The sequence below is a fragment of the Schistocerca gregaria genome, chromosome 2 (assembly GCF_023897955.1).
Source record: "Schistocerca gregaria isolate iqSchGreg1 chromosome 2, iqSchGreg1.2, whole genome shotgun sequence".
In the NCBI taxonomy this organism is placed as follows: domain Eukaryota; kingdom Metazoa; phylum Arthropoda; class Insecta; order Orthoptera; family Acrididae; genus Schistocerca; species Schistocerca gregaria.
The window spans coordinates 738,058,986-738,077,211 of NC_064921.1; the positions used below are offsets into that span (position 1 = coordinate 738,058,986).

The 18,226-nt window shown below is 37.2% G+C and overlaps 1 protein-coding gene across 1 annotated transcript in view; it reads left to right on the forward strand.

Moving 5' to 3' along the window:
- Nucleotides 1–18,226, forward strand: part of LOC126334896 (calcium permeable stress-gated cation channel 1-like) — a 211,224-nt gene that overhangs the window by 93,553 nt on the left and 99,445 nt on the right. Inside the window, 1 exon segment of the mRNA XM_049997600.1 lies at nt 7,310–7,501. Within this exon segment, the coding sequence (XP_049853557.1) occupies nt 7,310–7,501 (192 nt within the window).

Consider the following 18,226-nt stretch of genomic DNA (forward strand, 5'->3'; position numbering starts at 1 on the left):
TACGATAAATAGTTTAGACCAGAAGAGAATAGAAGCTTTCGAAATGTGGTGCTACGGACGGATGGGTAGATCACATAACTAATGAGGAGGTATTGAATAGAATTGGGGAGAAGAGGAGTTAGTGGCACAACTTGACTAGAAGAAGGGATCTGTTGGTAGGACATGTTCTGAGGCATCAAGGGATCACCAGTTTAGTACTGGAGGGCAGTGCAGAGGGTAACAATCGTAGAGGGAGACAAAAAGAAGAATAGACTAAGCAGATTCAGAAGGATGTGGGTTGCAGTAGGTACTGGGAGATGGAGCAGCTTGCACAGGATAGAGTAGCATGGACAGCTGCATTAAACCAGTCTTAGGACTGAAGACCACAACAACATCATTTAAGTGTTTGTGCAAATGGCCCAAGGGTTACCTAGCAGCTTGTATTATTTATCACAAGAAATTTCACAATGAGATTTGAAAGTCATAGTGCATAGTGCAGTAGTAACAACCATACATATGTGAAACAGCAGAGCACAAAAGTTTGTACATAAACCTTTAGAGGCTGGAATGTGACCCCTATGGTGATGGCTGAAATGGCTGACGACAGCTCAGGATGGAGCACAGGCTTCCTGCCTGGATGAGGGCTATGGCTGTGGTGGTGACTGTACTTGTATGGTGAACTGTCAGTAAAACATCCTGGGTATAACAACACTTTACTCATGCCAGTTACAGGTGTGGAGTAGTAGAGAGAGTGGGTATTGGTCTCAGTGAGGTTGGAGGCCATGAGCATGCAGCCTGTCATCAGTGTTTTGCCTGTCTGTCATGCCCTATGTGGGGGGAGCTGCTGCTGCTGCTGCTGCTGTCTGCACTACCATAGAGTCCTAATGAATGTGCTGTCCTGGCAGTCAGCAAAGGCTATGGCTGGTCCATGGCCACAGCCTCAGTACATCCAAATGGACTGTGTTAAACTGTAGTGCCCAGCATGTCAGAAGTCAAAGATGTGAGACTGCACTGAGCAGTGATTAGCAGTGGTGAAGGCTCAGAGAGAATGGTGAATAGCAACAGTGTAATTGGGCTGTCCGTAGCCCAGGATCAAACGCACAAGTTGCCAGAGAGATAGTCACCAATAGAAAGTTGTCACTCAGCAGGTGGCCCAGTGGTGTGAAGAGGCCGTGTTTTCTGCATATGCACTCCAGCTCGGGACGACGCCTGCAGCTACTGAAGTCAATCCATAGAAGGTGGTTGTCTGCTTCCTCTGGCAGTGCAGTCATCTTCATCTTGAAGTTAACAGTTGTCATTGACTGTGGGGTTTGGCATCACATATATACCTTGATATCACTGGGCATAACAAGCGTCCAACAGTGAGGGTCTGTTTTAGAGAAGGAGATGGCTTTATTTATGTGAGCTGCCTGGTTAGTATTTCTCCAACAACAGTGGTACTTACATCCAGTAACTCATGCTGGGCTGGTGTGGGGCATCGCCATTGGGCAGGAACGACTTTATTTTTCTGGTTTACTTGTTTGGTCAGCTCCTCGAGACCACTGTAAGATTTCAAAACTTTACCTTTCGTAGCTGCCAGTTGGTGCTTTCCACATTGTCAGCACTCTGAATTAGTGCTCTCACACTCTGATTAACCTTCTTGCGAAATGGTGTCTGGACTTCAGGCCGATAACTGCTTCTCCTCTATGATGTCCTTTTGTTGAATGTTGCAGGAACAGTACATTGTCCATGGTGAAGGCATGGCACAACAGACCAAACTGTCTTTAGTGTTTTAAATATGCAGGTTGTCACTAAATAGTGTACATGACCTGGATACTAAAGAGTTAACATTAAAACATGCTGAGCAGCTAGGTTTGGATTAAGAAAAAATATTACAGTAACATAACCATTGCCTCAGCTATGGTTATTTGAAAAAGTGTAAGGGAAGACAAATGGAAGGAGATTAACAGGGCGAAGAGAACTTCGGGGTCTGAATTTTTTTTCTAAAAGAAAAGAGTAAAATGAAACAGAAATAAATCATGCATTAAAAGTATGACCGTGTCTTGCGCTAGGAGAATCAGATTCTAACTGTTCCAGAAGATTTGTAACAAAGATTGAAAACAGTATCCCAAGTACTGTAAAATCCTGAAAACTGTTACAAAGAAACAGAATCATAAGTACTATAAACAGAAGATACAATCATCCAAGAGAGAAGAAAAAATAGTATTTTTATGTAGTTCAACAAAGCTTTTTTTGGCTTATTCCCTTCTATCTGTACCATATTTACATATATTGGCTTCAGGTGACTGAAAAATTGTTAGTACTTGGGTATACAAGACTGTCATTTAGTCATAAATTGATTTCTGATTGTCTTATCTGGTAAGTTCAGTGCAGTTTGTGGGGGCAAGATGCTTCTCTTATATTGTTGTTCTTGACAATGGACATCATAGGCAGAAATTAATTATATGGTGTAAAATATTGTGATCCAAAACTGGAATAAATATAAAAAAATTTCCAGGATCACTGTGTATTCTGCTATGACTGTCACAACTTGTGAAAACAGTGTGATGCCTTATTGAACAAGAAAAAATACAAACAGCAGGGAAAATTAAATGAAATTTCCATATATCTGTGACAGAAAAATACGGTGAATCTGTTGCCCACTGCTTTCTGTGAGGACTTCGTCATAGTGGAAGCAAAGATTGTACTCGATAATAAATTATTCATATGTAGATGCCTTAGATATGCTTTGACAGACCCTGTTTACTCTGTAGGCAAACACGGATTTCAAAATTACAACCCTAAATAATTAGCTATCTAAGAAAAGCATGTTCGTGATTGACTGCTTTTAGAATCTTCTTGGAATGGAATGCTGTCCAGATAGAACAACCATATCCACATTAAAAGCTATACAGGAGGATCTGACAAATATTGTTAGTATTTGCCATTGCCTTTAATTGTGTGTGAAATTCTACATGAAAAACAAAACTCATACATTGAAAACAAATATCTGGAGTTCCACAAGGTTCCGTATTTCATTTGCCCACTGTTCCTAATCTGCATATGTGGCCTTCCAAGGATTTTAAAATGTTGAGAGTATGTCTGCTGATATGTAAGTGTACTAATAAAGGGTCCACAGTCAGCTATATGAGACAGGTCAGACATTGATTGAATAGGCCAATCACTGATTCACAGTAAATAGTTGGTGTGAACTTTAAAAAGATCACATTATACAATGTCGGAGAAATAAAATGATGTGCTGGTACCAGAAACTGACATTAATAGTAGGAGACCATCTGTAACATGTTAAAATTAAGTCAACACTTAGGTTGAATAATCAAGCAGATCAGTTAAACATATTTTGCTTTTAAATGTATTTATTATTGTGATGATGTGGAGCTTAAGCTGCTAGCTGAGTCTGCATGCTTACACTCCATTATTTTATGGATTTAATTTATGGGGCAAGGCAGCCGAAGTAAGAAAAGTATTCATCTGCAAAAAACTAGCAATAAGATTGCTGTGTGAAGTAAATAATCACAATTTTTATAAATATCCAGAGTTTCTTAGATTTACTTCCAGAATGTTTACTTCATAATGCTATTTGGTGGTGGTGGTGGTGGTGGTGGTGGTGGTGGTAAATACGTTTCATTGTACTGTGGATTAAAAGGCCACAATAAAAGGCAGAAAAATAACTTGATATGGACTTTGCCTCCTTGTCTATTATGCTGCTTCCAAGGTCTTGACACTCCCTTCTGACATAAAGCAAGAAACTAGGAATCCTTAGAAACTGAAAAGACTATTAGAAAGAACACATTATCCTAAGAAATTTTCTGGACACTTAGATTCAATCCCTGAAGACTTCTGTTGATGCATGAGATGAAGCAATTAAAGATATAAACGGCCTTTATTCTGTCAGCATGTAGATAATGTTTGCTGTGATGAATACTAATGTAATTGTGTAAATATTATGGTTACAATAGTAGGAAAGCAGCTATTTAGTATAACTGAGGAAGCAACAACATTTTCGAAAGATGTGGTTCTCCTACTAATTCTACAGTATTGAGTTTAGTAATCACAAATGGAAACTGTTAACAACTGTCAAACTGCTATAAAAAATAACTGTTTTGATCTATTAATGTATATAGCAGACTCATTCCAGGTGCTTTAATGCTATTTATGATGGGGTCCACAGAACACACTGAAGTAGTTAATGAGCAGTTAAAATATTTTCTCTTGTGGAGTGCAATATTATCTCCTGTTATAAAGGATGTAACTAGAAGGGTTTGGCTAAAGTCACAACACATTCCTGATGTAGAAGAAGAAAATATCTTGTTTTACCATGGGTCCAGTAGCACTTTATTTCCATGTTATAACTCAATTTCTACAACTCTGCATAGTTCACTAATTATGGGGAAAAGCAGGAACAGGACACACCAGCATGTCGCATGAAACTCTTTATTACATGAAAAGTTCTTCATTGTTGATACACTATGTATCCGGACACCTGGCTGGAAATGACTTAAAAATTTGTGGCACCCTCCATCAGTAATGCTGGAATTCAATATGGTGTTGGCCCACACTTAGCCTTGATTACAGCTTCCACTTTCGCAGGCATACATTCAACTAGGTGCTGTAAGATTTCTTGGGGAATGGCAAACCATTTTTCATGGAGTGGTGCACTGTGGAGAGGTATTGATGTCAGTTGGTGAGCCCTTGGTATGAAGTCGGTGATCCAAAACATCCCAAAGGTGTTCTGTAGGATTCAGGTCAGGACTCTGTGCAGGCCAGTCCATTACAGGGATGTTAGCATCGTGTAACCACTCCACTGCAGGCTTTGCATTATGAACAGGTGCTCGATCGTGTTGAAAGATGCAATTGCCGTCCCTGAATTGCTCTTCAATAGTGGGAAGCAAGAAAGTGCTTTAAACATAAATCTAATACTGGGATTGTTTCATGTAAAACAAGTCCCCTCCACCAAAAACACGACCACACCAAAACACCACAACCTCTGAATTTTACTGTTGACACTACACACACTGGCAGATGTTCACCGGGCATTCGCCATACCCACACCCTGTCGTTGGATCATCACATTGTGTACCATAATTCATCACTCCTCAAAATGGTTTTTCCACTGTACAGTTGTCCGATGTTTACACTCCTTACACCAAGTGAGGTGTTGTTTGGTATTTACCAGCATGATGTGTGACTTATGAGCAGCTGCTTGACCATGAAATCCAAGTTTTACTCACCGCCCGCCTAACATCATAGTACTTGCAGTGGATCCTGATGCAGTTTGGAATTCGTGTTGGAATTCCTGTGTGATGATCTGGATAGCTGTCTGCCTATTACATGTATCGACCCTCTTCAACTGTCGGCGGTCTCTGTCAGTCAACAGACAAGGTCAGCCTATACGGTTTTGTGCACTTCATGTTTCCACTTAACTATCACATGGAAACAGTGGACCTAGGTATGTTTAGGAGTGTGGAAATTTCACGTGCAGACGTATGACACAAGTGACACCCAATCACCTGATCACGTTCGAAGTCCATGAGTTCTGCGGAATGCCCCATTCTGCTCTCTCACGATGTCTATTGACTTTTGAGAGTGCTGATATGGAGTACCTATTGTGGCAGCACAATGCATGTAATACGAAAAACGTATGTTTTTGATGGTGTCCAGATACTTTTGATCACATAGTGTACATGTACATTCATCACACTATCATTGCAGTAAATCCTAAATCTATTGATGTATCTCTGGAACAATGGGTATAGTTCCAGTCTTGCACAGTATAGGCACAAAGACTCTGCATTTTGTGCACAAGAGCCTTTAAGTGCTCCCAACAAATAAGTCTTATGAGCTTATATCCAGTGAACGTTTAGGCCGAGGATTGTTCCATCTTACACTATCTGTCCATCACATAATCTTTTATATAGAATCCAGTGACCATTTAAAATATAATGAATGGGAACTCCATTATGTATGAAGCACTGGTTTCAATGCAGTGATAAAAATTGATATTGTAGCAGATCAAAGGGAGTATTCTCTAAGAAAGCAGAGTAAGTTTGTTTGTTGGGCATTGGTAGAACAACATGAGACCTTAATCATTACAGTGTTGGCTCAAATAAAATCTTTACAATATGTTTCAAAACTTCATGAGAATTCATGTTTGCTGATACCAGCTGATGAAAATTTATAATCTCATAAAATTTGAATGTCTTAATCATTGGACAACATAACTACACTAAAACAGTTGTTGACACATCGATGAATAAACCGTGTGGGAAAATCAGATACTCATAATACCAGCACACACTGTGAATGGCATGAATGTAGCAGGTTATCATTTACATGAAATAATGACATATCAGTGTTTCTTGTTGCAGCTACTTGTTTTATGATGACACTGGGATAATCATTCGACTGAATGAAGAACTTACTACTCCGTTTGTGACATCCTTGTTCTGTGGTTCCCTACTTCAGAGTAGTAGACTTAAAATTCTTGTGCTGCTTAAGGTGATGACCAGTTTCTTGCAGGTCACATTTGTTCTGAAAATATTTACTGATAAAATCTGAGTGCCATGGCCATTGTTGTATGCTAATCAGAATACGAAATGGCCATTTGCTAACTTCGCATTTGTGTACACTTACATTGCACTGTAGTGTAAATAGTCCTCAATGAATGGTGTTAAACAGTTTTGTGTTAAAGACTGTAATGATCACATAAATAACTGACACCACATGTATGTAAAGGAATGAAGTGAGGTGCATGCAGATTTGCTGAAACTGAACACACAACACTGAAGCTGAATCTAAGAATTACAACTTTATCAGATGTAAACAGTAAGACATTTTTAGTGCTTCATGTAAGAAAGTATTTCATATGGTATTCTGGTATGTCCTGTTTCTGTGTGTTCCCCCAAGATTAATGTACTATGAAGAATTATAGAAAATGAAATTGTGGACATGAAACATTTGCAAAGCAGTGTCCATGTAACCTTCTGCCTTATGTGTATAAAGTATGTGTTCTGAATGTTTTGATGTAACTTTTTGTTACACTCTGTGTAGTAGACATAACATAATGTTTTGTGAATGTTATGAAAGGAATATTTAACAAAATAATGCTCGTCTGTTTGCATATAGTTTAAACTCTAAGTTGGTACCTGTATTTATACAAGTTTATTTGCCATTCCTTTTCCAGTAATTTCTGTTTAATCACTCATATGGGCATGTCTTGTCTCAAGTAGTGGAAATATAGCTTTTAGTGTTTATCGTCCCTATTAATGTTTTTAAGTAATTTGCATTTTTTGAAGTGTTGTTTAATAATGGCGTTGTTTATGTTTTGCAGGGACGAAAACATCTTGCAAAAATGTGGGCCAGATGCAGTGCAATATTTGTCATTTCAGCGCCACATAATATTCTATTTGTCAGTGGTGATGGTCATATCCTTAGCTGTTGTGCTTCCAGTCAATTTCCAAGGAAATTTGGGAGGAGACGAAGAAACATTTGGCCATACAACTCTCTCAAATCTTGATCCAAGGTTTGCATAAAAATCCTACAATACAAAATGCTAAGATTTAATGTATATTTTAAATCCAAGATAAGTCTGAGGTAATTTAAAGCACTGTCAAAGAAATAGTGATGGGTGGTTGCCGTTGTCCTTTTTCTATATGGTGCAAATAACTTTTCATTCCCCTTGGACTTCTTGACAGTCTTGGCTGAAGGTACTGTCAGATTTTTCCAAGTAAATTTAGCATACACTTAATCCCAAAAGGCTGTATCATGCCAATATCCCAGACTTGACAGAGGTTGGTACATAGGATATGGATGATTACTGGAACCTGTAAAGAGAAAGCATTGAAGAAAAAAAATATTCTCTTCAGAGTCAGTAGAATTCCTCTCTGTACAGAGGAACATAATAATTTCTATATCAATGAAAGGGCAGATAGGGTTATCATCTGCATGTTTTGACAGTTGTTGCTCAGCTCTTTGTTTTGGCATTTAATGACATTATTAAATTTAAAAAATCTAGGTAGGAAAACAGAAACTAGAAAGGAAGGCAATTAGAAAATACTGATGAGGGATCCTCCTCCTCCTCCTCCTCCTCCTCCTCCTCTACAGGATGTAAAGATGATTTGCCAATGTCACATGTTGCACAGAAATATTTCTTTCTTATGCACATTGTTTTAATTTCTTTTAGCTTTATGTCTCTGATGTGTCCTCCTTGGTCTTTTACTAAACATCTCCTTGAATATTCTTGAAAGCACTTCAGTCTTTCATTCTCGTCAAATGGCTTGCTGACTAAAGACTTCTGGAATTATGTGCTCATTAATGTAACTTGTTGTGATAATATATAGATTTCTGCATTGTTTCTCTTCCAGCATTGTGGTTCATTGTCATAGTATGGACCAATGATTTTTATATAAACTTTGTTTTCAATAACTTGTAATTTGTGCTCTTCTGTTGTAGTTGAACTTTTGTTTCTACTCCATAGGTGTTACATGGCTTCATTTTAGTTTTCCTTGTCGGTAGTTTAGTCTCTAACTTTCTGTATGGAGTAGTAAACTCTCTTATCCTTTAACTTTCATGTATTTCAGGTTCTGAATGTTTACTTTTAGAACAAGCTGGAATGCTACTTCTATGAGCTCCTCAAAATTTTCTAATCACTACAGTTTATTTCTAACGAACACTCTACCAGCAGCATATGCTAATACCTTAAAATCTTAAGAGTTTCATCAGTTAATAATTTCCTCACAACTTTCTTCAAGGTTCCATTAAAAAGAAAAGGTGACAAAACAGCTACCTGTCAGTCCAGTTTTATTTTTAAAATAAGACGTTATTCCATTTGACAAAATATTGCTTATCATCCATGTGCGTTTTAGTCATTGTTGGGGCTGCAGCTGGAATTACTAATTGGTGATTCAGGGTCTCAATAATTCAGCATATGTCAAAAGATTGCTTTGAAAAGGGGGAAACAATTTCAGGAGTTGTAGATTATGCTGGTAGTGCAGCTCGCATAATTTTATGCACTACTATGCTATTTCATTCTGAAATATATTTTGATCTCTATTCAGTAGCCTGATTTTCTGTTTATTAGTTTCTACCTGCTTTCTTGTAGTTTTTGTAAGTTAATTTGTTTATCTTTCATATTTGTTTCTATCATTAGTAAAATAAATAAAACAATTTTGATTATCAATGTTTACTTCCTACAAATGATTACATCTTGCTTGTTGACAAATATTGCGTTTTGCCAGATTTGTAGCAATTCTTAGCCACATTTTATCATGAGCACTCCAAATTTGAGAGTGCATTTGATCACATCAGAACATTCTAGCATTGCTTGGACAATTGTCTCTTGGTATTAGTGTTGCCTTGTAAAATTTGACCTTCAACATGCCTGAACAGAAGAATTTGATGAAAATTGAATGTATTTGGTAGATAAGTATCTTTGCATTCTCCAGGCTATGCAGTCTCTTGACCAATTTGGAAGCTTTGCAGCTTTCACAGTTCCTTAAAAGCTTGAGGTGCTTAGCACTAAGGCAGTGATTTACATACTTTTATTTACTTATTTAGTGTACTGTTGATCCATATTGAGAACATATCACAGAGTATGGAATGTGTCAGTTTTATAATTTTGTCATCATGCTATGTAAATAGTATCAGTAATCAGTTTCATATTAAAGTATTCTGTTACAGTAAAATAAGTTTTGTAGGCAAATAAATACGACAGAAAATTCAACATAGAAAAAAATGTTTACAATAATAAACAGATAGGATCACAAATAAGGATATTGGAATGTATGTGAGCATTACAGATACATGGATACTGAACATTATGGTTCAGGAACTCTTCTTTATCGTAAAATGACCCTTGCAGTAGGGACTGCCACAAGTTTTTCTTTATCCTCATCATTTATTTGCCAGTAAAAATAATAAATTTTTGAAAATATAATTGAATAGATAAAAAATCTCAACCAAGTGGTGGCAGGTGAAGACACACAAAATGGTTAAAGAAATGTGCAAGCTTTCAGAGCTAGTGCCTCCTTCTTCTGGCAGAAGTGTTGAAGAGAAAGAGAGGGATGAAGGAATAGGACTGGCAAGGTTTAGAAAATGGGGAGAGTTCAGAAAAGTCGTCCAGAACTTTGGGGTAAGGGGAGATATGCCTGATGGGATGAGAAGGAAAGGCTTGGAGGGGAATGTACTGGACAAGATTTGAAAACTTGAGAGCTTAAAGGTAGAAGATAGAGCAATACACAAGATAGAGATTGCTGACAAAACATTGTGCACAAGTTAATAAGAGCAGAAAGCTAAGTCAATTTTATGTAGTAGAAATGGGGGTGGGGAAAAATACAGGTCACAGAATTCTGTGGAGTGCTGAGAAACTGGTGTATGGAAGGGAATTCCAGATGGAATGTGTGGTGAAACAGGTATCAATGTCATGACTGTCATGGTGTAGAGCATGCTCTGCAACAGGATATTGTTTTTTGCCAGTGTGCACCCGCTGTCTGCTCTTCCACCCCACCTGTAAATTTGTTGTTAGTCATACAAATGTAGAATGTTGAACTGTGTGTACGTAACAGCTGGAACATGACATGTTGTTTCACAGGTGGCTCTTCCTTTAATGGTATATGTTTTGATAACTACATATCTGGTATAGGTTGTGGGAGGAGGGTACATAAGGCAAGTCGGCAAGTCTTACAGTGGAGACAGTCACAGGTGTAAAAGCCATTAGGATATTGCAGAGACTTTTTTGGGATGGCAGGAGGCGGGAGGGGGGCTTTCTAGATACATGATTTAGAGCATGAAATTTAGGAAGTTATAGCTTTGTTGAAGTAGATAATTAATACATTAAAGACCATGATAATACTGTGTACTTCTAAGTTGTTTTTTGGAGTGTTCTGTGGTACCAAAATTAGATCTGATGGCCTGGGAAATCAGATTTTGAGCTAGGCTGGTGTGATAGTTATGTGTAGTGAATGTGAAAATGATGGTAATTGCTATGAAGAGTTAACATCTGAACAAATATATTTGCCTCAAATCAACTTAATGTCAGTGGTAGTCAGTATGACAGTGGTATGACTTTTTTTTAAATGGCACCCTGTAATTTTTATTCAGTAATTCATTTCCTTTCCTAAAGACCTGTTCAAAAATGTATTTCAGTTTACCATTAACTGAAACACAACATTATGAATTACATAACACCATTGACTTTGAGCCCGGGATCACAAACTCGTCGACTTGCTGGAGTTGTCAGAAAACAAATGAAAACTAAGTAAAAACAACACAAAATTGACTTTGACTCCCGTGTACCATTCCCCAGGAGAAAAACATTCAAAGGTGTTCATAGACCCTGGACACCGATACACGGGTGCACTCATTGAATGAATGAATTATTTATTGCTTACAGTGTTGCCTGCTGAAGAGAATTACAAGTAAGCATGATATGTTCCTGCATGTTCTCTGGAGTTGTTGGAATATCACATTAGACAATGTCTTTAATGCATCCCCAAAGAAAAAAGTCCAGAGGAATTAAATCAGGAGACCTAGCAGGCAAAGTAGCTGTTCCTCCTCGACCAATCCATCCTGCAGGATACCTTCGGTTCAGGACATGACGTGTATGCAAGGCGTTATGTGCTCAACATCCATCGTGTTGATACCACATAAGCATTCTGGTTCTTAGTGGCACTTCATCCAGAAGAGGAGGAAGAATTCATCTGAGAAAGTTGGTATACACTGTGCCATTTAGACTACCATTGATGAAATAAGGGCCAATAATTGTAGTACCAAGCATCCCGCACCGGATGTTAATTCTCCATTGATGTTGATGTTCCTCCTGTCTAAGCTATCATGGGTTGTTGCTGGACCAATAATGCATGTTCCTTGTATTTACCTGTCCTTTGTTTGAGAAGGAACATTCATTGGTAAATAGAACATTGGCAAAGTAGTTCAGGTTGGCGAGGATTTGCTGCTGTGCCCACTGACGGAACTGCAGAAGATTCTGGAAATCATTCCGATGCAATTCTTGATGTAGGTGTATATGGTAAGGATGGAACCAGTGACATGTAAGAATACAGTGTACACTGGTTTTAAGAATGCCAATCTCGTGTTCAAGCTGTCGTGTGCTCACATGTGGATTCGTAGCAATGGAAGCGAGAAACAGTAACTTTGGCAATTTCATCAATGCGAGTGCTATGATGATTGCATTGTCATGGGTTGAAACTTCAGATTTCCGACAAGAGAACATCCGTTGGGAATGTAGGTTCTTGTCAAGATATCACTCTGTACAGTTCCACTGCCTGTGTAGCATTTTGCCTACCTACAACAACAACAATAAAAGAAACATTATGTCAATGCAGTTTGTAGGAAGGACAGCCTTTACGGTATGCCTACTCTACACAACAGTATTTAAAAGGACTAAACTGTTTTACTAAATGTACCTGTTCATAAGAAAAAAATATTTCAATTACTGTTCTGCTTACTTACATTCCCCATTGATGAGGAGAATTTCTACTTTCTATTCATTGGTGTACATTCTACTCTCACAACTCAGCTGACAACGGTTGACAGAATGATGGGTGTGCATTCTACTTATGTTTACATTTGTCCTCTTTCAACGTCAGCACGTGGATGTGTTCCATTACCCCAAGTACCTGTACTAAGCACTGGGAGCATCAACGTCAATGTTGTGTTACGTAATTAATAACATTGTATTTCAGTGAATGGTACACTGTGATACATTTTTGAGTAGGTCTTTAGGAGAGGAAATGAATTACTGAATAAAAAATACAGGGCGCCTTTTAAAAAATGTCATACCGCTCTTCATATCTTTGTAAAAATCAAAGCTACAATGAAGGCAATCATGCTGATTGATGTCCCCCTGACAGCTAAAGAACATTTGCTTGAAACATTTTGTAATTTTCATCTGAAAAAAGTTATTTATGGTGGTAAAGATAAATGGGACACCCTGTGTACATCCTTATCTCTAAATATGTTATTTATTAAAGTGCTAGTACTGGCTGTGTTACCCTAGTTGGACTGTCTACCACTGACACTAAGTTGTAAGAGCACATCAGGTACTAAAGTTTCTGTTTCTATTTTCTGTTAAAAAGTTCATATTACAGTCACCCTTTACAATGAATGATTTAATTTTGCTAGACAGGTGGGACAAGAGTCATTCAGAATGTCCCAGAAAAACATTCAGATACTGAGCAATTGCCCTGTAAACTGACACTATCTGCAGCTATCTGAATGCCACACACCTCAATGTGCTGTTCAGCACAGTATTTACTGAACTTTAGAGATTTAAACACTATGTTATTTCTAACAGACATTGCAGTGCTACCCTTTCCCATACTAGATATACAGTAATGAGCAGCTGAACTAGTTTTCAGTCTGCAACATGTGGATTCTGTTCTTGATATGATGTTCAGAGAAACACATAATATCAGGTTCACTTCCATATTCTTCATCTTTTACATCTATTAGCAGTTGGTCTGTTCTGTTCTCCAGACCTCTTACAATTTGATGAAATACAATGTTTGTGACTTGTTCATCATTTCCTTCATATATTTGTTATAAGCAGTTTTTCTCAGTAAACTAGTTAGTTTGCTGGGACCACTAGAGGCTCCTTTTGAATGCATGAGAGATGTTTACATGGTTTGAACTACTTTCCTCTCATGTGACTTACAAAAATATTGATTTACTTTTCTGTTGTGTGTAGGATGAGCTACTGCTTCTGCAAAATGTGATAATGTTTCAGCTACTCATTCTAGTATTGATAGCACTGCTGTTGGTAATAATATTGGTGATGTTGCTGTTTCTTCTGCTGGTATCATTGTTCCCACACATGGAATTACACTGTTCACTTTTTTGTGCATGATTATTTCATGTTTGATTTTACATATGAAGTTTTCATAAATCAGGTGCATTCCATACTTGGTATGCTGGCATCTGACCAGTTTGCCTATATTGAGAAGGCTGCAAATTACTCATTTGTTTTATTTTAATGTCAGTTCTTCATTCACACTTGAGAGTTAGCATGTCACATCTGTGTGGTAATGTTGCAATGATTGTATTACCTTGTTTATTACAGTGTAGGAACATCTTTCATTCTGCTTGGCAGTTATTTGATTCATTCTTTTTCAGTATTGTCCGCCCCTGCTATACACACCACATAGTCATTCTTTGAAATTTTATCATGCAGATTTTTCATTGCTGTTCTTGGTTTAACAATACCTATTGCTTAGCATTTTGTGCATTCTTTGAAAAGTCATGCCACGTTTTTGCTGTGGCTGCCCATTAAAAATAATATGCTACTTCCCTGTTTGTTCTGTTTTACATTTTTGTTGATGTCTTTCACATTAGTTTCATTAATATGTGCACAGTTTTTCAGTAGCGCTATTTGTCCTAATCATGAATTTAGACCATGTTTAACCATTCTGTCAATACAGTTGGTTTGGAGGTTCATTTTCACTTACTGGTATTGGTTCAGTCTCTTCACTAATGGAAAGAACATGAAATTTGTTTTTAACTGACAATTATTAAATGTTTTCAATCTATGATGATTTTTTGTTTTCAACCTTTTGTTTTTGTATTATATTTTGGCCCAGTTGTTTCAGTTTTTACATGGGGAAGAATGGACATGCTTGCCTGACAGCTCATTCATTTCTTTTTGAAGTTTTCACATATTACTACTCAGTGCACTAATGATTAACTGAAGGCTGGGAATATGCTCATTTAACTTCACAATTTTGTTCCTAAAATTCACACACTCTCTACTTTTACAGTAATTATTTCCACGGGAACACTTTTCACCACTTGCCTGTCTGACACACACACACACACACACACACACACACACACACACACACACACACAAAAATCACAAACTGAAGTAATGGCTAACAATACAGCATGGCATATCCTTTTTTTAATGAGACCACTAGGTGAGACACATTCTAATGAAATCCATCAATGCAAAACTAAAGACAATGCTTTTTGAAAAATGAGAAAATGGTTACCTCGTGCAACATTTCAGCAAGACATGTTCAGTATAGTAGACTGCAATCAGTTGTGATCAAGTATGACCAACTCCACAGAAGTAAGCCCATGTGTGATTTATAAAATCTTGACAGCATTTTCAGTTTGCCTGAACAGTAAGCGTGTAATACATTTTTCACATTCTTAAAATTATTATTAACCAATGCTACATCTTTTAACAATATTGTGAACATTGATATTTTGTTTTAAATGCATGGAAAAATAATTTTCAAAAATTGCAGGAAGATACTGTTGTGGAGAAAAGAATGCCCCAGAAGTGTTAATTTCATCTCTGCTTTATATAAAATATCATTTGTTCATGATGTGAAAAATAAAAGTATTGACACAACCTTCAAATTACCAATTAAATCACAGCAGGCAAATATGAGATCATGTGCACAGCTCTAGATGTAGCAACCACACACATTTTAATGGAGAACAGATGCAAGGTCCATAGAAAGGATTCTTGGAAAATGTAACTTGTTTATGGAAAAGCTGCTTCCAAGCTTGTCTGACACATTTTAGAGTATTCTGCCACTGCCTCTTACCAGAGAGAGAGAGAGAGAGAGAGAGAGAGAGAGAGAGAGAGAGAGAGAGACCAGTGAAGGATGTGAAAACCAACTTTGTGTGACAGAAAAAAAATTACCCCAGTAAGGACTCCCCTTTATTGGCTTAGGATATGGAAACACAAATGGTAATAATGTGAAGTTGAATGTGAAAGATCTATAACTGCAAGAATAATTATTGCACCTTACAAATTAGAAAAGAGTAATGCTAGTTTTTTACAGCCTGATATGAAGGGCATATCATACCAGTACCATAGTTTTAATATCTTTCACAATGAAGATGGTGGGCTTTTAGTTGATAGTTAATTAGGCTCACTACAAAGTTGACAGGGTTGTTAGAAATGATTTACATATAGTATTTGGGTTATGCTCAGTCACAAAAACTCACTCACTGTTATGGTATTAGTCAAAAAGTGGCTGCTGCACTTGACTTGCATCAAGTAACAGAATTAATCAACTTTTCTTTTAGCTATGAAGTTTAACATACATTGAAACCTGTCAGCTGACAAGAATTGCTCATGTGTGTCTGGTGTAGAGAATACTGGTTTCAGAGAACATTGCAGTATGTTTTCTTGAAGTTTTCCTAGCACACAAAATATTCCATCATCTTTTGAATGTGCATCCAGGATAGTGACATTTCCTCTTCAGATATAACCTACAGCCATATTAAAGGGAAGTCAGTGATTAAATTAAATCGAGCACCAACTCACCTTGCAGTTGGTTATACGATCATCTGCCAAACTCAAGAAGAAATACTGCTACCCCAGATGCAATCCTGGAAGATTAAATGACATGTAATGGTTGTATGGTGTTACTGGCCAAGAGATAATGTTGGAGGTTGTTAGACTGCCTCTTACAAGTATTTGTATTTGGCGACCACTTTTATGCCTTGCATGTAAGATGGAAGTGAAGATGCAGCAGTTGATTGCTAATGATCAACACCAAATAAAAATAAAGCAGTTTTTTTTTAAAAAAAAAGTAGTTACAGCCAAAAATATGCAGTCAGACTGGAAGATGCCAGTTAGACTGTTGATAAAGATATAAAAAACTTTAACTCTCGCAGGTTGATACATATAGAGGTGTTCAAAAGTAAGACTGTACTAACACTTTCCTCATTATATGTTTATAGAATTGTTCAACTAATTTTAAAATACAAGCAGTAAAATTAGTCTAAATAGAGAGGTACATTTTTATAATACTAGATGAGACTGTTATTAACATCTAAAAAGGCATAACACAAAAGGTGCAGACAGCAGCCCCAATTATATGGGGATAAAACTTTTAACAAACTATATATATGAAGACAGTAACTGTTCTCGAAAGAACAGAATACCGTTGATGACTGTGCAGCTTTTCCCTGGAATAAATGATGACTAACTGAAACCCTCAGCTGTCGACAGGTGTTGTTGATATACCTCGATGTGGACAGCTGAAAATGTGTGCCCCGACCAGGAGATCCCGGGTTCGGGTCCCGGTCGGGGTACACATTTTCAGCTGTCCACATCGAGGATATAAACACCACCTGTCGGCAGCTGAGGGTTTCAGTTAGTCATCATCTTAACAAACTATTAAAGAATTTAAAAAGGTCAGGTAGAAGCTGCTTTGAACTGGTGTTGAAGAATCTTTCCAATAGGTTTTTTCTAGTATTAAGGAATTAAGGACTTTCTTTCAGTGGAGTAGAATACCATTAATGTTTATAAGTAATAGTAATCATGATATACACTTTTTTATAGTTATTCATGCAAACTTATGACAAGAAATGTAAAATATGAAGTGGGCCAAAAGTCACTCCCCATTATAACCTTTTGAAAACATTAATTATTCTTGTTTGTTTGTGATCATTATAGGTAGAAACACCAAAATACACAGCTGTTAAATCAGACATCTAACATTTTTCATTGTTGATTCTGACATGTGAATATATTTTCTAATGAAGAAAGAGTTTTTACTTTAAAAAGTGGCACAGAGGTGGCTATAATTTAATTATATATTAGTGGAATAATAATTCCAGCACTGTTCTACCTACAAGGAAGGTGGTCTACAATTTACAGAAACATTTCGAGAAAAGTTGCCACAGGTCAGGTTGGCCACCAATAAGTGTGCTTAAGCATCCTAGGTCATCTGACAATATGTATCAACAACAGTGGAAAATAATTAAAGAAATATTACTATAAATAATCCTGTAGCTTCAGTAAAGTGTTCAGTTATTTCAGAATTCCAATTTTTTGCTTTGTATTCAGTTAGGTTATAATGGGTAGTGGCTTTTGGCCCATTCTGTATCTTCACAGTCTAAAACAAATCCTGTATTTATCTACATACAATGAATGAATGAATCTATCTATCTATCTACAGGGCCCAGCTACATTCAAAGTTTTATTGTGTTAACAGCCTGAGCGAGACATTGTAGGTTCAATGTATCGTGTAGGAAGAAGTGTCTAACTGGGCTGGCTTTTTCCACGCCCCTCATTGTCTTAAAAAGTTCAATTTTGGGTGGTCTGTCAATAAAAAATTAAAACGTGTGGCTCTGTACTGATTAGGCAGTCTGTCTGCTGTAAGCTGCATTTTTTTGTTACCTTTACTTACATAGTATTTTCTGAATTTGTGGGAATAAGCTATTACTTGAAGGAATTTGCATGTAGTGGCTGGTTTAAGTAATAAAC